This window comes from Phacochoerus africanus, chromosome 6, assembly GCF_016906955.1.
Source record: "Phacochoerus africanus isolate WHEZ1 chromosome 6, ROS_Pafr_v1, whole genome shotgun sequence".
Lineage (NCBI taxonomy): Eukaryota > Metazoa > Chordata > Mammalia > Artiodactyla > Suidae > Phacochoerus > Phacochoerus africanus.
The window spans coordinates 519,520-543,214 of record NC_062549.1 but is presented as its reverse complement, the minus strand read 5'-3'; the positions used below and the strand labels follow the sequence as shown (position 1 = coordinate 543,214).

The 23,695-nt window shown below is 67.1% G+C and overlaps 3 protein-coding genes across 13 annotated transcripts in view; 2 read left to right on the top strand and 1 right to left on the bottom strand.

Annotated features, from left to right (window-relative positions):
* The window catches only part of MROH1 (maestro heat like repeat family member 1), a 70,701-nt gene extending 67,568 nt beyond the window's left edge, over positions 1 to 3,133 (top strand). For 4 of the 9 annotated variants that reach the window (XM_047785484.1, XM_047785485.1, XM_047785482.1 and 1 more), the window contains 9 exons: positions 186 to 323; positions 655 to 769; positions 1,026 to 1,172; positions 1,279 to 1,467; positions 1,657 to 1,812; positions 1,901 to 2,035; positions 2,111 to 2,213; positions 2,295 to 2,360; positions 2,870 to 3,133. In XM_047785484.1, coding sequence (XP_047641440.1) covers positions 186 to 323; positions 655 to 769; positions 1,026 to 1,172; positions 1,279 to 1,467; positions 1,657 to 1,812; positions 1,901 to 2,035; positions 2,111 to 2,213; positions 2,295 to 2,360; positions 2,870 to 2,955 — 1,135 coding nt within the window. In that variant the 3' untranslated portion in view covers positions 2,956 to 3,133. Of the gene's footprint in view, positions 1 to 185; positions 324 to 654; positions 770 to 1,025; positions 1,173 to 1,278; positions 1,469 to 1,656; positions 1,813 to 1,900; positions 2,036 to 2,110; positions 2,214 to 2,294; positions 2,361 to 2,795 lie in introns of those variants that run through there. The other 5 variants (XM_047785480.1, XM_047785479.1, XM_047785478.1 and 2 more) reach the window with 3 other exon arrangements.
* Positions 3,134 to 3,227: 94 nt separating this feature from the next.
* BOP1 (BOP1 ribosomal biogenesis factor) lies at positions 3,228 to 23,677 on the bottom strand. Of its 2 annotated transcripts, none has more exons than XM_047785522.1 (16): positions 23,555 to 23,677; positions 22,414 to 22,569; positions 15,738 to 15,818; positions 5,924 to 6,078; positions 5,736 to 5,853; positions 5,556 to 5,657; positions 5,274 to 5,486; positions 5,033 to 5,194; positions 4,877 to 4,957; positions 4,737 to 4,806; positions 4,524 to 4,656; positions 4,264 to 4,444; positions 3,894 to 4,182; positions 3,731 to 3,815; positions 3,514 to 3,621; positions 3,228 to 3,440 (listed from the first exon to the last, which is right to left on the bottom strand). In XM_047785522.1, exons 1-16 carry the CDS (start codon positions 23,642 to 23,644, stop codon positions 3,287 to 3,289), a joined length of 2,178 nt encoding a protein of 725 aa, XP_047641478.1. In that variant the 5' UTR covers positions 23,645 to 23,677; the 3' UTR covers positions 3,228 to 3,286. The 2 variants fall into 2 exon arrangements, with proteins under 2 accessions (XP_047641478.1, XP_047641479.1); XM_047785523.1 differs by lacking the exon at positions 23,555 to 23,677 and adding an exon at positions 23,276 to 23,445.
* SCX (scleraxis bHLH transcription factor) lies at positions 6,074 to 9,456 on the top strand. Of its 2 annotated transcripts, XR_007135641.1 has the most exons (3): positions 6,074 to 8,234; positions 8,894 to 8,997; positions 9,124 to 9,456. XR_007135641.1 is itself a non-coding variant. In XM_047785648.1 (2 exons), the coding sequence occupies exons 1-2, from the start codon at positions 7,140 to 7,142 to the stop codon at positions 9,160 to 9,162; spliced, it is 1,134 nt and encodes a 377-aa protein (XP_047641604.1). In that variant the 5' UTR covers positions 6,074 to 7,139; the 3' UTR covers positions 9,163 to 9,456. The 2 variants fall into 2 exon arrangements, 1 of the variants encoding a protein (XP_047641604.1); XM_047785648.1 differs by lacking the exon at positions 8,894 to 8,997.
* Positions 23,678 to 23,695: the final 18 nt, after the last annotated feature.

Below are 23,695 nucleotides of genomic sequence, written 5' to 3'. Positions count from 1 at the left end.
ACACTGCCCTCAGGCACACAGGGAACAGGAGCAGTGTGCCTGTGACCAGAGGGTCCACACTGGGGCTGAGGCGGGGGGGACCCAGCAGCTGCACCCCATAGGACCGCCCGTACAACACACACGGGGTGCAAAGGGGCCTCTGGCCCGGGAGCCCCGCCAGACACACCCCCACCCCATCTCCACAGCTCTGCGGTGGATGCGCTGCAAGCCGTGCTTCTCCGAGGCGGCAACGAGGATGTGGTGCAGCGCATGGAGCTGGAGGGGGGCTGGGAGCTGCTCAGGACCTCGGCAGGGCACGAAGAAGGTGTCGCCCGGCTGGCCAGGTGAGCAGGCCCTGCGCACGTGCAGCAGCTCCAGCGCTGGCTGAGTTCCAACAGGCCTGGTTCCGTTCACGCAGCATCTAGGGCTCTGGTGGACCCAGCACGAGGAGCGGCTGCCCTGGCCTTGCGTGCAGGCCATGAAGGCAGGGGTGTCCTTTGGGTTCTATCGCCTGGGGTTGGGGGGAGCCCCTCAGAAGCCAGGTCAAGTGGGCCGGGAGGGGCGTGTGCAGGGCCTGGCAGCTGGGCGGGAGAGAGAACTCTTGACAGTGCCAGGCGGGCTTGGGGAAGCGCGAGGGACCAGACCGGCTCCTGCTCAGCGTGGCCTCCTCCCCAGCGCCATGGCAAAGTTCGCCGGCCCCCGGCTGCCCTTGGTGACGAAGGCGCTGTTCAGCACGCAGAGCAGCGTGTACGACATCCAGAGGGTCACCTCCACAGCTTTCCTGGCCGAGGTAGGAACCGCGTGCTCTGCACCCGGACCAGGGCCTGGCAGGGCAGCGGGAGGCCTTCCCGGCCGGCCGAAGCCACTGCCCAGCTCTCTCAGCGACCCCTCCCTCCCGGGCGCGCTCTCGAGAAGCCTGGAGAGCACCGCCCTGGCCACCTGGCTCCCCGTGACCTTGGACTGTGGCTGCCCGTGGCCCAGGTGTGGGGAGGGACAGGTTGAGCCCCAGGCCAGTGGGAGGGTGCTCAGGGCCCCTCTGCCCCCAGCTGCTCAGCAGCAACGTGGTGAGGGACCTGATGCTCTTGGAGTCGCTGCTGGACAACCTGGCGGCGCGGCAGAAGGACAGCTGCGCGAGCGTGCGGCGGCTGGTGCTCCGGGGTCTGGCCAACGTGGCCACCGGCTCCCCCGACAAGGTGAGCTGTCCTGCCCCCGCCCGTGGGCGGGGGGAGGCTCCGTCAGCGAGGAAGCCCAGGCAGACGGGCGTGGAGGGACTGGGACACGGCTGTGTGGCCTCCCCAGGTGCGGGCCCACGGCCCCCAGCTCCTGACGGCCATGATCGGAGGGCTGGACGACGGGGACGCCGCCCACAGCCTCGTGGCCCTGGAGGCCATGGTGGGCCTCGCGCGGCTGCTGGACCTGGTGGAGGCCTGGGACCTACGCTCCGTGCTTCTGCACGTGGCCATTCGCATCCGGCCCTTCTTTGACAGTGTAGGTGGGGGTGGGGGCAACCCGAGGCCCTGCAGCTCTGCCCGCGGGGTCCTGAGCCACACGCCCACCACACACACACACACACACACACACACACACACCCACCGCGAGGCGTGGTGCCTGCTGTCGACCAACGGGCAGGGCTGGGAAGGGCCCCGGGGGCTGATGCCTGCCGCCCCCGCACCCCAGGAAAAGATGGAGTTCCGTGCGGCATCCATCCGCCTCTTCGGGCACCTCAACAAGGCCTGCCGCGGGGACTGTGAGGACGTCTTCCTGGAGCAGGTTGTGGGCGGGCTGGCACCCCTGCTCTTACACCTGCGGGACCCCCAGGCCCCCGTGACCGCGGTGAGTAGCCCGCGCGAGATGGGCAGGCCCAGCCGGGCACGGGGTGGGGGGGGGGTGGGGGAACCCGGACTCAGGCAGGGCTCTGCAGGCCTGCAGGTTCGCCCTGCGCATGTGCGGCCCCAATCTGGAGTGTGAGGAGCTGGCCGACGTCTTCCAGAAGCACCTGCAGGAGGGCCGGAGCCTGCACTTCGGGGAGTTCCTCAACACCACCTGCAAGCACCTGGTGCGGGGCGGGGGCGGGGCCGGGCCGGGGGCGGGGCAGGGGCGGGGGCGGGGCCTGGCTGACGTCTCTCTGCAGATGCACCACTTCCCCGACCTGCTGGGCCGCCTGGTGAGCACCAGCCTGTTCTACTTCAAGAGCAGCTGGGAGGACGTCCGAGCTGCGGCCCCCATGCTCACAGGTGAGCGCTGCCCTGGGCACCCCCCGCCCCCCCCCAACCCCTCCCCGGGACCCTGACCTTGGCTGCGCCCCCTCCCTGCAGGGTTCCTGGTGCTGCACGTGGAAGCTGAGCACAGGCCACAGGTGGACCTGGAGCAGCTCCTCGCAGGCAAGCCCCAAGTCCCGTGTGTGCCCCCCCACCACCCCGCCCACAGGGTCAGGAGCCCAGAGCCCCCCCATCTCCGTGCCCCCCCCCCCACGCACATTGGGCTGTGCTGACCCTGTGGGCACCAGGGGGGACTAAGTGATTTTCCTGGATTTCAAGGATTTTTTCCCTGTCACTGGTGACCTCATCGTCTCTAGTAATTCACGGAAACTTCTGAACTGTTCCAAAAGAGCTTAAAAAACACTAAAAAAGGAAAAACTATCTTTCCGTTGGCTCCTGAGCCCTCCCGGCAGAGGCCTGTCTTAGGAGGGCGGTGGGCGGGCGGCCCCACGCACGGGGTGGGGTGTGAGCCTCGGGGTCCTGGCCCCCAGGCCCGGTGCGCCAGGAAGGGGGGCAGGGGGGAGACCAGCCTGAGCCACAGCTGTTGCTGGGGTGTAGGCGGGGCTGCAGGCTCAGCGTCGGTTCTCAAAGGGCCCTGGAGGCACCCCCAGCAGCGGCTCCCTGTCCCCCAGCGCTCCAGCTCCTGCTCAAGGACCCGGCCCCCGCGGTGCGCGCAAAGGCTGCCGAGACCCTGGGCCGCCTGGTGAAGTTCGCCTGAGGCTCCCCGGCAGGGCTGCCCTGACAAGCAGTTGTGGCCTGGGCCTCCAAAACGGGACCCTAACGAGCAGAGCAGAGCGGAGAGTCCCCGGCCCACAGCGAGGTGGGGGGACGAGGGGCCACCAGGGTGCGCAGTTTGCTGTTGCCCCCCCACCCCAAATAAAGCCATTTGCTCCTCAGCAGGTGGTGCAATGGTGTGGCCTCTCCTTCTAGGCAGGTCGGTGCCCCCCTCACCCCCCCACAAGGAACCCCAACTCAAGAAGGTCACACCAGCAGGGAAAAGGCCTCTATTGAGGGTCTGGAGCACAGGCGCGGCCCCGGAAGCGGGCCGCCTAGGAGAAGAGGCGGACCGTGCCGTCGGCGCCGGCGGAGAAGACCCAGGGCTGGGTGGGGTGGAAGGCCACGTCCAGCACCCCCAGGTCTCGGGTCAGAGCGTGCCCCTTCAGCACCTTCACGGGCACCAGCAGCGGGTTCTGCAGCAAGTCGCTGTGGGGAAGGACAGGCTCAGGACGGGCGCTGCAGAGTCCCCCGGGGCAGGGCGGGCGGGGCGGGCACTCACTTGTACACCATCCCGTGGCAGACGATGACACTGCCGTCGTCGGAGCCAGATGCAAAGAGCGGGTACCGGGGGTGGAAGGCCACAGCCCGCAGGGCCTTCTTGTGGTGCCTGGGGGGGACCAGATTGAGGCAGCGCCGGGGGCGGGGGGGGGGGGGGATGGAGGAGGCAGGGGCGGAGGGTCACAGGCCGCGCTCTCACCGGCACCTCGGCACCTCACCTCAGCACTCGGTATGGCTTGGTGGAGAGATCCAGGTCAAACCACACTAGCTTGCTGTCGTAGCTGCCACAGATAACGTTGTCACCTGGGGGCAGACACAGTGGTGGGGACCTGGGGGCGCCCCCCCCCCACCTGGCGCCCCCCCCCCAGGATGCCCCCTCACCTGCAGGGTGCACTGCCAGGCTGGACACCCACTTGCAGTTGGGCAGCAGCTTCTTGGTGAGCTCCTGGCGCAGCAGGTGGTAAAGGCGGACGCTGCGCTGGGAGGCCACGAGCAGGAAGGGCCGCACGGGGTGGAAGGCCACGCGCTGCACCTGACCGTGGCTGCGGCGGAAGGGGCTCTGGCTGCGACGCCGGCTCAACTGGTGGATCAGCACCTGGGTGTGGCCCGTGGTGGCCAGCACCACGGCCAGGTAGTCCCCACGCCCATGCCAGGTCACCTGCGTCACTGGCTGCAGGAACAGCGTAGCTAAGCCTCGCCCTCCACCCCCCCCCCCCTCGCTCCCCCCCCACCTCCCGCGCAGCCCCCACACCTTGCCGTGGCAGACACGCAGCCGCAGGCCCCCCCGACGCTCCTCGTCTGAGGCTTCCAGCCACTGCGTGGGCTGCGCAGCAGGCTCGGCAGGCGGGGTGTAGGCGCTCAGCAGCTGGTCCGTGCTGCTCACCGCCAGCCGGTCCCCCACGGTGGGGTTGAGCAGCAGCACCGTGTCCTCCCTGCAGCCAGAGCCAGAGGAGGCCACTCAGGCCCAGGACTGCCCCCCAGCGCCCCAGGCACCCCGGGCCTTGTACTCACACGGCCACGGCCACAAGGCAGATGGCAGGCTGGGGGTTCCAGGCCACACCCCGCACGACACCACCCACAGGCACGGTCCTCACGCAGCGGGCGGTGGCCACCTCCCAGAGCCGCACCGAGCCGTCATCTGAACCTGGGCGGGGCAGACGGTCCCTCAGGAGCTGGCTCTCCAGTACCACCCCCCGCGTGGCGCTGCCCCGACCCTGGGCCCACCTGATGCCAGCCACTGGCCACCCGGGGAGACACTAAGGCAGCGGACAAGGTCACTGTGGCCTCTGTAGACCTGCAGAGAAGGGGCGGTTAGGGGATGCATCCCTGGGGACACAGACTCCCCGGCCACCCTGTCCGCTTACCAGGGCCTGGCACGTGGGAAAAGGCTGCAGGTCCCGTGGCCGAGGCAGCTTGGGGATGAGGTCTTCGGGGTCTACGTTCACCTGGACGGGGGTAGAGCACGGGGTCACCTGTGTGTCCCCCCCGCCCCTCCCCCCCACGCATCGTCACCAGCGTACCCTCATCTTGCGCTGCCGTGGGCACAAGTAGAGGTCGAGGCAGCGCTCAAAGCGCTCCTGGATGAAGCGGCCATAGGCGGGCACAGCCCGCAGGCTGGGGAACTGGCGCGGCAGGAAGCTGAGCTTCCTCTCCTCCGGCTCCTGCTGGTCCCAGGCCAGGCGCTGTGGAGGCAAGGGGGCGAGCTGGGAGCCGTGCCCACGCTGGGGCAGAGCCCAGACCCCACCCCTGCGCCAGGCCCACCTCCTCCTCGCTGGGCAGGTACTCGGGAGGCGGGTTGTAGGACTCGGCGTGGCCAGGCAGGGCGAGCTTGGGAGCAGGCACGTGCATCTTGTGACGGCCCAGCACGGCATTGGGGTCCTCCTGCGCCCACAGGTCGTAGAAGCTGGGGGTGGGGTCCCGAGGCCGGCGCGGCTGGATCCAGCCCATCTTGATGGCGTGCACCATGCGGGAGACCTGCACGGACGGTGGGGTCAGAGCCGGTGGGGAGGGGGGAGCCTCACCTGGGGGACGGGCCCCACCCACCTTCTCCTTCTCCACCAGGGACGGGATAAAGCTGCGCTTGTCAGCAGGCCGGTTGGTCACCGGATGGATCATGAGGTCCCCACTGAAGAAGTCCACAGACGGCTGGAAGGACAAGCAGGGGTGTGTGGGCTGGGCCCCTCAGGGGGCCCCCAGACCCGCGGGCCAGCCGCCGCCACCTACCTCGTATGGGTCAAAGCTCACGTCCCCAAACTGGCCCCTCTGCAGCCGCCGCACCAGGGCCACCTGCTCGTCCGTCAGCCTCACGTCGTGCCCGGTCGTCCGGTCCTGCACCGTGCGCCTGGGGACTGCCCGTCAGAGCGCGCTCCCTGCCCCACCCGCCCCCCGCCCCCCGCCCGGCCCCCACTCACCAGTAGTCAGGGTTGTCCATTTTGTCCAGAAACTGGTCCAGCTCGTCCTGGGTGCGGAGGGGCTTGTAGATGCGTCTGCCGTCCAGGTCGTAGCCCACGTGGGGGAAGTCCTCGTACCACGCCAAGGGCACATTGCCCACTGTGTTCCGGATGTCCTGGGCCAGGAGGCCAGCATGTTGGCACTGGATGTCCACTGTGCCCACCCTTCCCTCCAAGCCCCCAGAAGATACAGAAGAGGAAGAGGCAGGACTCGTGCCTTCTCCCTGGGGTGTGACGTGGCACAGCGGCCGGCACTGTCCCCCATCCCCCGACCCTCGGAGGCGCCGGAGCTGCACCTTCACATTTTCCACTGAAGTGGTGCCAACCCCAGAGCCTCCCCCCGGATTCCTTGGCCGGGGCTCTGGGCAGCCACAGGCAAGGTGACCTCATCGCCCGTGGGCTCCCTCCCCTGGTGGGGCCTTAGGCAAAAGCGGGCCGGGACTCGGGGAAGACCCCCGCCACCCACCCCTCAGGGAGGCAGAATCCCCCACCTCGTGACCTGCAAGTGTTCAGGGACTCCCGCAGCCCCCGGCCTGTCCCCATCCCACCCCCAGTGGGCAGTGCAGCCACATTCCTGGATACACATTCCTGGTCGAGGCCCCTGCCAGCCACCACCCTCCCTCCACCCAGCACGGAGACTGCTGCCCAGGCAGCCGCTTCCTGCAACAGTAGCCACAGGGGGAGGGGCCCAGATGAGACGGCACAGCTGGGCGCCCCCCTTGAAGCAGGACGGGACCCTCCGGGCTCGGCCCCTCGGCACCTGCCCAGCCCCACCTGCCAGCGTTAGTCCTCCCGGCTCCCCCGTCCTCCAGGTGCGCCCCCGAGCCCTGCTAGGAAAGCCCTTCCTTCTCCTGTGCCCCCCAAGTCTGCAGAGCCACCCCTGAACTGGGCAGATGGGGGTTGGGGGTCCGTGGCCCAGAGAGGAGCCCACCGGAGCACTTGGCAGGGGAGGAGGATGCGGGTGGGGGTCTCCCGAGCAGAAGCACAGGCAGGAGCCACAGCCTGTGCCAGACCTGGTGTTTGATGCCAGCAGAGGGCAGGTGCAGGACAGAAAGGCTGTGCTGCCAGGGACCCCAGGCCAAAGCTGTCGGGGGGCAGCAAAGGGGCCGGGCTTGCCCTCTGGCCCCTCGATGCTCCTCGGTGCCCCCTCCTCCGGGCACAGAAGGCCCAAGTGTACATGGGAGGGAGGCAGAGGCAGACAGGGTGTGGCCGGGCACTGTGGCCAGGGCAGCTGGGTGAGCTTGGTCATGCCAAGGCAGGCCTGGGTCATGGGTCCTGCTTGATCCTCCTGGCCCCGCTAACAGGGGAGAGAGGAGGCCCCGCCGCCCCGGCAGCACCTAGCAGGGGGCTCCCCCTTGCCCACGTCCCCCGAGACAGCAAGATGCTCCATCCAGGCCCCTTCGCAGCGGCGCGCGAAGGCAGAGGGACGGAGGGCCCCTGCTCCAAGCCGCCTCCGGGGGCTGGGAGGCGGGGAGAGGGCGGGCCGGCGCGGGGGAGGGGCCGCCGCCGCTATAAAGGCCCGGCCCGCGGCCCCGCTCCAGCCCGGGACGCACACGTGCGCGCTGCGCCGCCGCAGCCGCCACCGCGGGAGCCACCGCCGGAGCCGGAGCCCGAGACCCGCGCCTCCCTGGCCCGGCGGCCGGCGGCGGCGGCATGCGCTGCGCTCGGCGGAGCTGACGGCGGCCGCCGGCCCACGTCCTTCGCCATGCTGCGCTCGGCGCCGCCCGGCCGCTACCTGTACCCCGAGGTGAGCCCGCTGTCGGAGGACGAGGACCGTGGCAGCGAGAGCTCGGGCTCCGACGAGAAGCCCTGCCGCGTGCACGCGGCGCGCTGCAGCCTCCAGGGCGGCCGGAGGCGGGCCGGGGGCCGGCGGGCGGGGGGCGGCGGCGGCGGCCCGGGGGCCGGGGGGCGGCCGGGCCGCGAGCCCCGGCAGCGACACACGGCGAACGCGCGCGAGCGGGACCGCACCAACAGCGTGAACACGGCCTTCACGGCGCTGCGCACGCTCATCCCCACCGAGCCGGCCGACCGCAAGCTGTCCAAGATCGAGACCCTGCGCCTGGCCTCCAGCTACATCTCGCACCTGGGCAACGTGCTGCTGGTGGGCGAGGCCTGCGGCGACGGGCAGCCGTGCCACTCGGGGCCCGCCTTCTTCCACGCGGCGCGCGCGGGCAGCCCCCCGCCCCCGCCCCCGCCGCCCCCCGCCCGCGACGGCGAGAACGCCCAGCCCAAACAGATCTGCACCTTCTGCCTCAGCAACCAGAGAAAGTTGGTGAGTGCTGGCCGCGGGGGCCCAGCCCCACCCCAGCCGGCAACCCCGCCGGAGGGCAGGGAGGGCGGGGCCAGAGGCGGGCAGAGCCCCCAGCAGCACCTGTAACCCAAGGGAAGCCCCGGGCCCTGGGAAGGAGGCGCACGGGGAGGGCACAGCCAGGAAGGCAGGGCTGGCCTTTCCTTGGTCCTCGTGCCCACGAGTCTCTAGGACACGAGCTTCCCTGGAGACCCGAGAGGGCCACCCAAGGCCCGGGGGGAGGAGACCAAGGCAGAGCAGACCCCAACCTGGAGGAGGCTAGGGCGCCAGACCAGAGCCGGGCGGCGAGCAACTCTGGCCACCCACCCTGCCCCCTAGGAAGGGGACTCCTCTGGGGTCCATCGGCTCCGCCACAGCCCCTGCCACTGGCGTCTGGCTTATCAGGGCACCTGCCCGCCCTCCTGGCCCCTGCCCCTGGGGCTGCCCACCCAGACACCGGTGCGGGATCTGCTGGCAGAGGCTGGCAGGAGACGGGGGCTGGGAGAGAGGGCCACGCTGTGGGAGTCGGGAGGTGCTGGCCGGCTGTGATTTACAGCCCCTGCTGTGCTTGGTGGCACCGGAAAAGCAGGGTGAGCAGGGAGAAAATACGGCGCGGCTTTCCCCAATCCCCATTTCCTCTCCAGACAGCACGCGCGAGCTCCTGGGGCCTGAACATCTGGGAAATTTAATTTTACAATTTCGGCTGTGCAGCAGTGTTCTCCTCCCCAAACTGCACGGGGAAGATGGGGTGAGCGCGGAAGGGGGTACTTTCAGCACCCGCCACCCCATTCAGCACCCAGTGGGGAAGCCCAGGGGTGCAGGCTGCTGATGGGTCCCTGCCCAGGCCCTCCCTGACACTGCCCTCCCCCCGCAGAGCAAGGACCGCGACAGGAAGACTGCGATTCGGAGTTAGAGGCCGATGCGGCCGGCCGGCCACGCAGAGCCCCCGTGGGCCTGACTCCCCGAGGGCGCCCCCAGCCCAGCCCTGCCCTGCCCCCCCGGCCGTGAGCGGGGCCAATGGACAGACAGGCAGCAGGACGCGGAGCTGGCCCCAGCACTTGCCCAGGGCCACTGGAACTTTCCGTGCTGGCTTCCTACCCGAGTTTCTTCTGGTCACTCTGTGCTGGCATCTTGTGCCTTTGATATGATAATATAAAGTCTGGAAATTTTGTATAATTAAAAAACAAAACAGTATCTTCCAAACACAGACGCACACCGTCCTTGCGAGCCGTCAAGAACGCACCCTGAGCCACAGCCTGTGCCCACACTCCCGGCCCGCGCCCGCGAGGCTGTTCTCTTTACGCGTCTGTCCTCTCTCCCCACACCTTCTGCTGGGGGCAGGGGCAGAGGAGGCCAGGAAAGGAGAGAGCCCACTGCCACATGGCGAGGGACAGAGCAGGACACAGCCAGCCCCAACGCTGGGGAGCAGCCTTGCCCCCTGCTCCTCCCCCCGCTATGAGGGCCTGCCAGGTGCCCTGAGAGGTGAGGAGGGCAGCGCTTGGAGCAGGCGAACTGCTGGCCTTCGTGGCCTCAGCAGCCCAGGCTTTGCTGGCAGAGCCCCTAGAAGTGGGTGTGTGGGGGAGGGTACCTGAGGGGCACCATCTGGCAGAGGCAGTTCCCAGGCCTGCAGAGGCCTGAGGGCCTGGACCAGGTGGCAGCTGCCTGTGTGGACCTCTGGGTGCCTATCCCTACAAGCTGGAAGAGAGGGCGCCTCTGCAGCGCTGCTCACACCGGAAGGACCCCTGGCCGCCCAGCACTGCACCCACTCAACTCCCCCACAACCCCACCTGCCCACGTGGAGGGCAGTTCAGGCCTCTCCCGGAGCCGCACACAGCTGGCTGACCATTAAAATCTTGCAGGTGACAATTACAGCTTAATGGCGCCAGCTCCCTGGGCACAGCAGAGAAGGAGGGTGGGGGCGGCTCCGTGGACTTCCGGCCGTGTCCCCCCCGCCCAGGCCAGCCGGCAGGGAGGGAATGGCCAGTGCAGGTGCTGGCCCCCCGGCCCTCCCGCCCCTCCGTGCAGGGCCCCCGGGAGAGGCCAGGTGCCGAGGCCCACGTGGGCACCCCAACAGGGCAGAGCCAGAGCTGCCCCCTCCCCTGAACGGACGGGCTCCGGGGATCAGAGGCGCAGGAAGCGGTGGTGTAATTTTGGAGAAAATTCTCAAAGCCAGAGCCATTAAGGGCTGGAGGGAGCTGTGTCCGATCTGGTAGAAATACAACAGGATAAAAAGTCACAACGGCAGGTCCCACTCAGAGAGAAACCCAACCCCAAATTTCCTCTCCTTAATCCTCCAGGAGCCTCCAGCTGGCCAGGAGGGAGGAGGGGGCACGCTCGGTCACCGCAGAAGCCCCCCACCCTGCCTGCCGGCCGGCAGAACCAACACCCAGGCAGGAACGTAGGGGTCCAGCTGAGGACAGAGAAAGGCACCCCTCCCCGCCTGGGCCCTGAGGACACTGCAGGAAAATGACCCAGGGTGGGAGGGGCCCATGTCCCCTCAGGGCTCTGAACGCGCATGCCCCACTGGGCCTCACAGCATACCTGGGCTGGGGGAGTGCGGGCCTGCCCACCACCCCAAAGACCACAGGTGCCAGGTGGGCACCCACCTCACAGTCACAGAGAGAGTCACCAGGCTGGGGTCGGGCAGACAGTGGGGGACAAAGCACGAAGGGCGTAAAGGCCAGGCTGGATGGAGCAGAGAGTTGGGGGAGGGGGCTCCCCAGGAGCAGGACAGACAGTGTGGGGGGAGGGGTGCGAGGTCAGGACCCCGGCGGCTCGGGTGCCGGTGGGAGAACAGGCCACAGGGCTGGTCCCCAGGGACCGGCAGGTCCAGCCTCAGTGCGCGTGGGCCAAGCCCTCGGCTGCTGGGCCTGTGACTCCAGCAGCGGCTGCAGCTTGGACGGCCTCGGGCCTGGGCAGTGGGCCCGGTCGCTCCCTGAGCTGCACCGGTAGCAGCAGAGGCCGAGGGCCTGGCCCGCCAGCCAGCCAGCCAGCCAGCCAGCCAGCGGGGGCGGGGGCGGGGGCGGAGCACACTCCGTCACCCTCCACTGCTCCAGAAATTCAAACCAGACTGGGGGTGGCGGGCCGGCCCTGAGCCCCTGCGGCCCCACGCGAGTCCACCACCGGGCTACTCACGGCCGGCGCCGGCCTGGGGGTGGCAGGTGCTCCCTGCCCACCCCCCACTTCCTGCCCAGAATGCGTGCCTCGCCCTCCGCCACAGCCAAGGCCAGGGCCAAGTGACAAAGGCCTGGGGCTCCCAGTGTGCGAGCCCCACAGAGGCAGCTGGAAAAGGGGGGGCCGGCCCGCACCCTGGGCCAGGAGCGCCTCTGCGGGCCAAGCCGGGCTGGAAACACTCCGATCGGCGCGGCTGTCAGCTCCCTGTCCCCAGCCTGGGGAACGAGCTGCTGGCGGCACCACATGATTCATCACCGGCCGCCCGCGCCCGCAGGCCAGCCGGCCCCCACCCTGCTCAGCACCTGCGGGCTGCCAGGAAGCACATGTGACCCTGCAGGGCGCGCGCCCGCCGACCCCTCCAGGTCAGGCAGCGTGGAGCCCAGGCCGGGGGCACTGACAGCCCTGGGCCCGTGCGCGCCCGGGGGTGCTGCTCTGCCCCCGGGACAAGCCTTTGGGTGAGGCCTGCGGGGGTCCACCCCCCCAGCCCCCTGCCCCAGACTGCACCGGACACAGGCGGCAACTGGCTGATGTGTCGGCTGGGATTTTTCCGCCCTCGATGAGCCCCCTCCCCTCCCCCTCCCCAAAGTGGCTGCAGCTGTCAGGACCGCAGATTGGAACTGCAGGTACGGTGCTGGCCGGCTGCCCACCTCCCTCCCGTGTCTGTCTGAGAGAGAGGAAGCCGGCCCACCTCTGGAATCCTTCACTCTCTCCTCGTTCCGCCTCTCCCACCTGTCCCCCGGGAGCGCGGGGTCAGCCCCCTCGCTCGTCTCTCCCTTTCCCTTGCCCCTCTCCGATTACAATGCAGGCAGTGTTCCCCGCTCCCCCTGCTCGACGCTCCCGCCTGTCTCGCGCGCCCTCGGCCTTCCTGCGCCTGTCTCTCCTGCTCCTCCCCGGCCTTCAGTCTCTGTCACCGTGCCCGGGACAGGACAGGACGAGGCCAGGCTGTGAGCCTCAGGCCCACCTGCTGCAGCTAAACCCACAGAAGGTTCCCACCGGATGAGTCCAGGTGACAGACAAACGGGAGAAGGTCAGGGCCTGGCGGCCTCCTCCAGCTGGAGATCCGACGGGGCGGGGGGCGGGGGGGGGGGAGGAGGAGGGAGCCCCCTTCCCAAGCACCCCCTTGCCTGTTCAGGTAGCAAGTCGCCTGAGAGGCCGGCCCAGACCCCCCACCGGCTCTGACCGGCCTCATCAAAGCGCACCAGCCTGGTCCACCCGAGCCATCAGACACGTGTGGGCCCAGGGCCCCTCCAAGTCCCTCCTTGGTCCCCTACCAACACCACCTCCATGGCTGTCGCAGGGAGGGAGCAAGGCCAACCCCCAGGCGCCCACAGAGTGGGGGAGGGGCACCACGGCAGCCCCTGCTCCCAGCTCCTCAGACACCCAAGACGCCCACCCACCTACGCCCTCCTGGGGCTGACCAAGGGCCGGTGGCCGTCCCCACGTGGAGCCCTGAACCTCGGCTTCCTGCAGGCCAGGGCTCCCAGAAACCACGTGGGGTGAGGAAGGTGGGCTTGGGCTCGACCCCCTGCTGAGGACCAGACATTCCGGGGCTCCACACCCGCCCAAACCCCAGCCCTCCCACAGCTCTTTCTGGAGGACACACTCTGAGCCCCAAGACTGCCTCACGCAGCCGCCCCCCCCCCCGCCCCGTTCCTGCTCTGCAGCAGCACCACCCCCACCCCCCCCACCCCCGCCCCCGGCCCATTCCCCGCAGGAGGCGCCCTCCGCTGGCCACCCCCCTCGCAGCAGCAGCCCCCTCCTCTCTCAGGCGGCCCCTGTCCCAGCACCCTCCCTCCCACCTGGGCTCCCTCCTCACCCGCCCCACCCCATCCCCCCAGGGGGCACCCCTGTCTCCTGGGCAGGGGCACTGGTGGCAGGAGGGCACGTCCCCCACATGCAAGCGCAGCGGGCAGGCCTGCCCAAGGCACCCGGAGGTCACAGCTGCCCCACCCACTGTGCCCTGTGGCCACCTGCGAGGCCACGGGCCACACCGCACCCGGGGCCCTCCCAGGCGAGGCAACCGGGGCGACCGGTGGGCAGGGACCCACGCGAGGGGCTGCCGGGGGCCGGCCTCGGGGTGGAAGGCCGCCAGGCCGCCGGGACGCACGCTCCCCACAACAGCTGGAAACCTGAGCCTCCTCCGCCAGCAGCGGCGCAGGCGCTGGGCGCGGGCGGCGGGGCGGGCGGGCGCGCGGGCGGGCGGGGCGGCGCCGGGGGAGGGAGGCCGCCAGCGCTGGAGGCAGCTGCCGGTTCGGTAGCTGGGAGAAGCCATTAACGGCGCTTGGCGAGAGAGCAGAGGGGATCGCGGCTCTGGACGCCGACGGCGGCCTTCCCAGCGGATCCCGAGTTGCGCCGAGCCCGCCCCCGCCCTGGCCCCTCCGGCTTCTGGCGTCCAGCGTGGGGCCCCTGGGGTCGGCCGCCCCGACCCCCAGGCTGAGCCGCCGCTCCCCCCCCGCCGGCCAAGGCCTCAGTTTCTCCCCGCAGCCAGAGACAAAGAGGAGGGGCCGCTGCCGAGCGCTGCCCTCCCCCGCCGCCCTCCTCCCCAGGTCCCCAGATGAGATCACGTCTGTGGGAGAGGGCTGAGGTGGACACGTGGGGCGGGGGCACCGCCTGGGACATGAATTGGGGGGAAGGGACAGAGGAGGGCAGCCACAGCCCATGCTCTGGTGAAGGGGGACGTCACCGACCGGTCAGCCCCAGAACCAGACCCAGCAGAGGCCAGCAGTCGGCGTCCCCCGACCTCAGTGTCCCCCAGCCCCAGCCTCAAATCCAGGCCCACGGGGCCGACAGGACAGGGCCTGCGGAAGGGCAGCCCGGCGGCACTGGCACACCTCAGGTCCGCCCCCAAGGGCACGCCTGGCAGGACACCCGTGCCCGTGCTCCAAGGGTGTGGAGAAGGGGCTGCCCGGCGTGACCAGCGTTCAAGGACCGCGGTCCCTCCCAGGTGCCAACCAAACACGTCACAGCCACGGGCTGGGGGCGGCCCCGGGGCTCCGATGGGCCTGCCGCCAGCCCAGCCCCGCAGCTTCCGGAAGCCCACCCTGCCCCGCGCAGATCAGATCGGATGGCCGAGACACGCGCACGTCCCAGGGAGCAGAGCAGCTGTCAGGCCGGCCTGGCCCCTGAAAGCTGAGCTCTGCCGCCCCCTCGAGCCGCAGGCCGGCTGTGCTGGCAGAAGCGCGGCCGGGCGGGCACGGCCTTCCCTCCTGTCACTCAGGCCGACATATGGGATAGTCATCGCGGGAGGAAGCAGCCCCCGCAGCCCCCGCCGCGGCGTGGGGCCAGGCCAGGCCAGGAGGAGCGCCTCCCCGCGGGCAGGCCGAGGCCCCTCCCCCGGCCCCTGCACTCCATTTACAATCATCATCGATTTCTCAAAATACCAACTATAAAAAAGTAGCCGACAGGATGTGGCTGCCGACAGCCAGAGCCCCTGGGAGGGGGAGACAGGCAGGGAGCCGCGCTGCGCGGGCCCCCCTTCACCGAGTGCGCCGCTGCTCCGGCCAGGAAACCAATTTATTTTGTTTTGTCTCTGTTCTCTGAACGCACAGAGACCGGATCGGGCGGGCGGCCAAGACTCCTGAAGCCGCTGCCAAGAGAGTGGAGGATGGGGGTGGAAGCCGCGCAGGGGAGGGGGCGCGTGTCTCCCCAGGCCAGGACAGCCCCTGACGGGCGGCCGGCAGAGCAGCCGAGGGCCCCCCGTGCCCAAGGAGGCACACAGCCGGGGGCTCCCCCCGGGGCAGTCGGCACAGGCCCACAGTCCTGCCTGGTGGCGAGGACACATGTGGGAGGGGGCTGGGCGAGCTGCACGGCCACCTCCAGCTCAGAGCGTCCCCCAGGGCCCAGGCAGCGCCCTGAGCGCCCTGGACCCTGCATCATGCTTTCTGCCTCAGGAAGGGGCCCCCAGCTTCGCCCAGGGCCACATCAGCTGCACCTCCAGGAGGCCAGGGAGGCAAGGAGCAAGGTGCCAGGGGCCACCCACCCGCTGCTCTCAGTGGCCAGTCCGGGCATCCCCTTCCCACCCCACCCCCACCAACCAGCACAGGCCGCCCGGCCGGCAGCGGGAAGCTCCCCAGGCCTGTGTGCCCACCCAGAGCACAAACACAGCCCCCACCACCACCTGCCGGCCACCCCCACACGGTCCAGGGCGCACGGCCCAAGACCAGGACGTGGACATGGCTGGCTGCACGGCCCACAGCCTCCCCTGTCCACAATGACACACTCCTGAGGTGGTGGGCCCCCGGCCAGGACGCCCACTCGGGACACGCAGTAGCCCCACCCCGCCCCCGACAGCAAGGCCCCCCGACCCAGGCCTACCTCCTCGTCGGAACTGTCTTCCGCGTACTCGTCCTCGCCAGGCACGCTCGCCGCCTGCGTCCTCAGGGCAGGGGTCCCGGCCTGAGCAGAGAAGGGAAGACGCGTTACATCCGGACACCGACGCCCTCTGATCCGGGGCCCCCCGCCCCTCCCGCCAACCCTGAGGCCGAGGTCCCCACACCCCGCTCTCTGAGTATCTCCAACCTGACCCTGCCCCGGACAAGACTGGGGACGCCCCCCATCTAAGTGGGTCTCTCGGGGGGGTCCCACCAGGGGTCTGCTGTCAAAGGCTGGACCCAGAACCACGTCCAAGCTCGGGGGAGGCCCCAGGGGGACTGACACCTGGAAAAGGAGCATTCGGCCACCCCCGCACCCTTAACGAAGACACCGGCTGCAGGGCTCCCGGCGCAAAGGCTCCGCTGGGCCCAGAGCCAGCCCAGGGTCGGCGGCAAGGCAGGGGTGGCCGCGAGGCTGTGGCAGGTGAGGGCCGGGGGACACCCCCACCCGGTCCAGTCCACAGCTGGCCCAGCCCTATGGCAAGACCCTCGCCCCGAGGAGGCCACGTCCAGCCTGGCTGGCCAGGGGCCCTCAGGACGCTGGGAGGACACAGCCCCAGGCTGACCCCGCCTACTGCGCCAGAGAGTGGGTGCCACTGGGCACTCACACCCCAACCTGGAAAACAGATTCTCCTCTCTCGGGGTGGGGGCGGCTGTGCCGGAACTGGGGCGATGGAGAAAACAGGCCCATCTCAGCCCTGGAGCAGAGCATCAGGAGCAGGGCGCCTGAGCCCCGCGAGGCAGCTCAGCCTCCGGCCTGTCTTCCCCAAGTGGGTTTTTCCAGGCCAGGAACCAGGCGGGATCCAGTCTCCGTGCGTCCCCACCTCTGGCTCTCGGTGCTGCAGGTCACAGAAAGTGGGTCAGCACTGCCTGGGGGCGCAGAGGGCAGCCCACAGCTCTCCTCCCATCCTCACCCTGGGCAACAACCCCCCCACAACGCCAGGCCGCAGCGGCTGGACTCGCAGCAGGGTCCACAGCGCTGGCCTCAGTGCTCCACTGCCACTGCCCGCCAGCCGGGCCAGTGCCCCCCACAGCGCTCCTGCCCCACCCCACCCCCCACCGCAGTCATGGGCCCTTCATCCCCCAGCGTTCCGGGCGCCCCACACTGCCCCCTGCCAGACACAGCAGGGCCTCGGCGAGGACAGGGACACAGGGCAGTGGGGCTGTGAGTTCCTGGATAAAAGAGCTGCACACACCCAACCCCATGGGGCACCAGGGCTCCCGCAGAGGTGACTGCAGGGCCGATGGCAGCCGCCAGGGGGCAGCAGTGCAGCGGCCCAGCCCGGCCACCAGCTCTGGGACAGGCTGACCCAGCAAGCCCCGCCCGGTCGGCCCGCGGTGTTTAGGGAAGCAAACTCTTCCCGCCACTGCTCTGCTGCGTCTGAGCTGCCAGCCCTGGCCAACGCCCCTGGGCACAGACACCAGGCAGGGGTCCGCCCAGAGCACAGGCCGCCAGCACCTACCCCAAGAAGGGCTCAAGCCTGCCTGGCACAGGCTCCCAAAGGCAGCCACGTGGACAGTCAGGGGACATGGGCGGGACCAGAGGAAAGTGTCCCTCCGGGGAGGGGTGAGCAGCCAGGCAGGGGTGTGAAGACACCAACTGCCATCAGCAGAGGAGGGCCGTCAGAGCCGGGGTCAGCTCCCCAGACACAGAAGGGCAGCCTCCGGGTGGACAGGGAGGGACGGGGCGCGCCTGGAGCAAGGGCCTCAAGGGAGGCGCACGGGGGGCGTCCAGGGGCGTCAGGACCTGGTCCACAGAGTCAGGAAGCTGCACTTGCCTCTCTGCCCACCCTCGAGATTCCAGAGCATTCCAACAGCCCCAGGTGGCACCTCAGCAATGACACCTACCAGATGGCAGCAGGCCCCGCCCCGTCACTGCCACTCCCAAGCAGGCACACGACAACTTCAGGCCCACCTCCCGTGAGCAGGCCGGTGACGGCCCCTGCGGTCAGCCCGGCAGAGCCCTGCGCCCGCACTGCCTTCACTGCGGGGTCCGCTCAGGCCCGCCCACAGAAGGGAGACGGCCACCACACCCCACAGGTCACAGGGGGTGTCCAGACCGGACAATGACACCACCAAGACGCTGCAGGGAGCCCAACAGAGACAGGCTGGCATCAGAAGCACTTGGTGCAGGCGGCTCATCTAACAGAAAAGGGAACTGAGGCCTAGGAGACCCGCCGGGTTTTTAAAGAAAATACACCAGTGTGGCCTCAAAGGGCCATAGAGAGAACAGGCCACAGGTCTGAGCGAAAGGAAGGCCACCCAGCAAGGGCAGAAGCCAGCCCCACACAAGGAAATGGCTGCTCGGGCCAATTTCAGGGACATCACAGACCAGTGACTGCTCCGCACCACCTGCGGGGCCACGGCTGCCCCGCGCCGTGTGGGGGGGAGCCCGAGACCCCTCACCTGTGCTTGGGCCTGACTGTGACGAGAGCCTGGGGCTGAGAAATACAGCTGGCACGGCAAAGGCAGGCGGTTCTGAAGGGTGGGGAAGGGCGCGTACTGTGCACGGGTCGGTGGGTCGGTGGGGCACGTGTGACTGTGTGTCTGCTTGCATTTTTGTCTTTTAGGGCCACACCTGCGGCATGTGGAGGTTCCCAGCCTAGCGATGGAATCAAAGCCGCAGCTGCCAGCCTACGCCCCAGCCACAGCAGCACTGGATCCAAGCCGCGCCTGCGACCTACACTGCAGCTTGTGAAGGCCCACGAGCCGCCGAGTGAAACCAGGAATAGAACCTGCATCCTCATGGCTACGAGTCGACTTTTTCAGCCACTGAGCCACAATGGGAACTCTGGCTGTGCGGTTTTAAACCACTGACTTTCCTTCCAATGGACAGCAAAGACTCTCTGCACATCTGGGGGCTGGTGACTGGTTTGCCAGCCCCAGTGGAGCAGCCCAAAGTGACGGACAGAACCCCGGGTCTAGGTCATAAAGGACCTGCAGCTCTGCCCAGGATGCTGCCCGGAGCCCTGAGCAAGGGCACAGGCGGACAGGCCCAGGGAGAGCCAGCTACTCGGGTCACCCCAGCTGCACACAGGGGTTAGGAGGCCCCAGCTCTTCCCACCTGTGACCCTCCCCTGAACCCCAGACATGACCTGAGTGATGATTCTCCCAGGGCAGAGTGTCCCAGAACCCAGCAGGGCTGCAGGAGGAGCCGATGTGCTCCCTGAAGAGGAAGCCAGCTGGGGGAGGCCGCAGGACCCCTCAAACTCATTGATCGGGTCACCCCAGACGGGACACCACCACACCCTGCCCGAACTCTCATCCCCAGAAATGAGGGCCATGGGGCGGCTGTATGACGCCTCCAAGTGCTGGAGGAGGAGGTGGGACAGCTGCCCAGGGCCCCTCTCCAGGCACTGGGCCGCAGGCTCGGCTCCAGGTACAGATCCAGGCACATCCTGCCTGGGGTGGCCGCCACAACCCAGCCCATGAGAATCACTGGGGGTGCCCCTCCCCACGCCCCCCCCAGGCCCTAGGCTGCACCAGACTGCATCAACACCCAGACTCCAAAGGACACAGTGACACTACAGCCTAGACCCAAGACGCAGTCCACCCACCATTCCCCAGAGCCTGGTGGAGGCCTGATGGGTCCTCCGGCCCAAGGGTTTGCAGGAAGCTCGGTGCAGACAGTGCGGGCAGGACCCTGACGCCAGCTGGGGCGGATGTTACGCGCAGGTCAGGCGTCGTTACCGGGTCTCCTGTTACATCCTTGAATGGGGCAAACAGACTGAACTAAGAAGAATGGAAACTTCCACACAAACAAAAAAGCAAAATAGAAAAAAATGCACGTAAACAGAAAAAAAAAAAACAGACTAAACACAAGTAGGAAAGAAAAAAATGGATCTAGGAGTTCCCGTTGTGGTGCAGTGGAAACGAATCTGACTAGGAACCATGAGGTTCCAGGTTCAATCCCTGGACGCACTCAGTGGGTTAAGGATCTGGCGCTGCCGTGAGCTGTGGTGTAGGTCACATACTCGGCTCAGATCCTGCATTGCTCTGGCTGTGGTGTAGGCTGGCAGCTGTAACTCCTATTTGACCCCTAACCTGGGAACCTCCATATGCCGTGAGCGTGGCCCTAAAAAGCAAAAAAAAAAAAAAAAGGATCTAAACAAGCACAGAAAGAAAAAAAAGGCTTTAAACACCCAAATCCACTCAGGACATGGGGACTCCAAAGGAGGCCCAGTGACTTGGGCCCTCGTGTCTGTGGGGCCGGGAAAGCCTGGGAGGCACTGCCAGGTGCCCTGGGGGTGGTGCAGGGAAGCAGGACCCTCCTGAGCTGCGAGGCCCTGGACAGCCGAGCCACTGCCGGACGGCGGGGCCAGGAAGGCGCGGGGCCAGGAGTGGCCCAGCTCACAGAGAAGCCCCAACGCAGGCCCCTCTCCAACCTGTGTTGCTGCCAGGGGCCGTCAGCGGGCAAAGGGCTCCCCCGCCGGGCTGGGCTTAAGACATTCCGTGCAAGCGTTGGGGGGTGGCCAACACCCCTCGGCCCCACAGAACCGTGGGGTGGGGCTCCTCTCAGCCTCCGAGCAGAGAGCACAGAGCCCACCAGGAGGCTCCTCCTCTGCAGGGACCCTTGGTGAGCACGCCCGCCCCAGGTGGGCGGCGGGAGGAGCCTTGAGACAAGTCACCAGGAACAGGTCCTCCCAACACAACGTAGAGGGATGTGACCAGTGTGGGTGAAGCGACAGCCGGGAGCCCCCCGAAGGAAGTAGACAGAAACCTTCACAGCTGGGCAGCTGCTGGCAGCCCAGGTAAGAACCAGGCACTGGGCGGGGGCGCAGTGGAACTGGGGGCAAAGCAGCAGGGCTGTTTTCTCTTGTCACAGAAGTCATCTCATTCTCCAGTGGGTCCCCAGGCAAACATCGTTTTTTGATTGCAAAGCAGTGCACCTAAGACTACGGGTTATCGGCAAAACCACACCCGTGGCCATGGCCATGGCTGGCACCACAGGGCCCCGGGGGACACTTGGCAAAGAGGCAAGCAGGAGCTGGAGCATCACCGCTGGCTCGGACCCTGAGAGCTAATGGGAGATGCTCACGCCACCGGCTGCGCGATGGAAGGGGGTCTGGAGCTGAGGACGCCCGCCCCCGGCGGCAGGAACACCCTGGGCCAAAGCCTCCAGGCGTGAACGTGTGACAACGCCTTGGCTGTGGCAGGTGAAGGGAGAAGCCCCTAGCGAGGGAGGAAGCTTCTGCGGGGAAGCCAAGCGGTGGGGTACAGGTCCCAGCTGGCGGCACTGCTACTTGTGGGGGCCAGCACACACCCGATGGCCCATGGGGACAGGAGGTGGCTGTCTGCAGGAGAGCCCCTTCCCCAGGACAGCCTCCTGAGACACGTGACATTACCTCCTTCAGAGACTTTAACCTAAAAGTTCTTTTCATTAAAAAACAATTTAACTCAGTTATTTCTAAAATTCTGGAGTGTTTTTTTTTTTTTTCGTCCTGTTGCTCTTTTTATTTTTAAGACTGAACCCATGGCACATGGATGATCCCAGGCGAGGGGTCGAATCGGAGCTGCAGGTGCCGGCCTACGCCAGAGCCACAGCAACATCAGATCCGAGCCACGTCTGCGACCTACACCACAGCTCATGGTAATGCCAGATCCTTAACCCACTAAGTGGGGCCAGATATCAAACCCACATCCTCAAGGACACTAGCCAGGTTCATCACTGCTGAGCCACTACGGGAACTCCTAAAATTTCGCTTATAAGAAACAGTGAAAGTCCTCTTTGAAAAAAAAGTTTAAGCATTTAAACTCATGGACCCTCATTTTAAAAGAGGGAAAAGATCCAGCAAGATAATACAAGAACGGCAGTCCCCACCTGGAGCAAAGACGCAAACAGGAACGTCCATCCTTTACTAAACAGCACTCGTGTCGGATTTCATTTTTTGTCAAACAGGAAGCATCTTGTCATTTTAAAAAGTTAAAAAGAAGGGGGAAGACGGCTGCCCAGAATCCCACGGACCATGGGCAAGGCTTGGGTCATCTTCTCTGCACCAGCGTGACAGTTAAAGCCTGAATGGGGAGAGGACCTAAATCTGACTTTAAATCTTTTCTTCCTAAGAACCAGAGCGAACAAGCATGTTTTGGGGTTTCCATCCTAGTCCTAAATTCTAGAGCACCAGGGCTGTGGGGAGCATAAGGAGGTATAAACTTTTTCCTGGGTGTCCCAAACGACAGACATCACACTTGAGTTAAATCAAGCTTTTCTCTCGCGTTTCTCACTTAAAACAAGAGTGGGATGAGCCTTCCCCATTGTCACATCGACAGATTACAAAGCCTCGGGGTTGGGGGGTGGGGACCAGAGCGCCCCCAGCTGCCCCAGGCGGCCCCCAGCACACAGATCTCCACCTCAGGCTTTGCCCCCCAGGAAACCCAGCCTCCAGCTAAGTCTAGCAAAGACTTAGCCCGGGAAGGGTGACATCAGAATCACGGTGGGTGGCTCACAGCCATGGACATTTTCCGGGTTCCTACTGCGGTTAAAAACTGGTGCCCTAGGGCTCAGAACCTCCCGGCACCAGAGGAAAGAGAAAGCAGAGCCCGCGAGCTGGCAGGCACTCTCCCGGCCACCCGCCCAGAGAGCGAGGACGAGCACACCAGAACACTGCTCGCTCACCCACCTGCTGCCCCGTGGCCTTCTCCATCCTGCCGTCCTGCTCCTCGCCGCTGGCCCCATCCGCCTCCTCACTGCTGTCACTGCCAGAATCTTCCAGGCCTGAGAACACACTCTCCTCGCTGTCAGACAGGCTGGGAGCCGGGGCGCTGGGGAGAGAGGGCTGCAAGGAGCACACTGTCGGTGACCAGCTCTGTGTGGCGCAGAACCAGAGCTGCTTCTGAGCAGACTTCTGCCCACCAGACACCACCCCGGCCCTAACTCCACCAGACAGGGTGCACGGTGGAACAAGAACTTGCAGACTCTTAGCAAGCATTCATTGGAAGGCAAAATTCTAGATTTCATTGTTTTTCAATAGCTCCTGAGTCTCTCGCCAAACTGGACAGCCTGCACGGAGCAGTTACCAAACAGCACTCAGCACACACTCTATCGTGCCTAACTAGCTACACAATTACAACGGCAAGTAAAAATGGCACAAATGTTTTGGGCACAAACACAAACAGCCGCTGATGAATACAGAAGCAAAAGCACTACAAGTGGGTGAGCATGGTGCCCAGAGCTGCCTGCCGGCCAGGGAGCACCACGAGCACTTGTCACAAGTGAAGGGGCAGCCTGATAAACCAGCAACGTGGAGTCCCAGCTGCGAGGCTCGACTGCACGAGCCTGCTATGGCTTTCTACCACCGAGATTTGATGAGATTTGATGACACCCCCACAACGCGGCGGGGGTTCCGCTGGACAGGAAGAGCATGAGTCCAGCTAAAACGGGCCGTCCAGTGCAGCAGGCGCTGCTTTCTCATCCTCGTTTCCTCTTCTACAACGTCTAACGTGTCAGGAACATTTGGCTATACAAGCAGCTAACAGGCTCACATCTTCTGCGCCAGGATGACAACTCAAAGGCCCAGGAAGACCGCTGCGCAGGACGCCGGCTCTCCTTCCTTATTCTCTCCGGCCCAGACCTTCTTCCGACCCACACAACCGCCAGCCAGCTCCCTGCCCAGGACGCCCCCGCAAGGCCGCCGGGGCGGAAGACAGCAGACCCCTCCCTCCTCGCATTCCCAGGCCCGCCGGGCGCTGGGCGGGATCGCTCCCCGGCCCGCGCCGCGGCCCAGCCCCGCCGCCCCCTCCCGCTCCCGCAACCCGCGTCACCTCCTCCGGCTCCCGCCCCGGCTCCAGCATCCGCTTCCCGGGCCGCGCCCCGGCCGCCGCCACGCGCCGCACGCCCTGAGCTCCCGCCATGCCGCCCGCCGCTCTGCCCTGCGCCGCCACTTCCGGCAGCGACGCGACCGC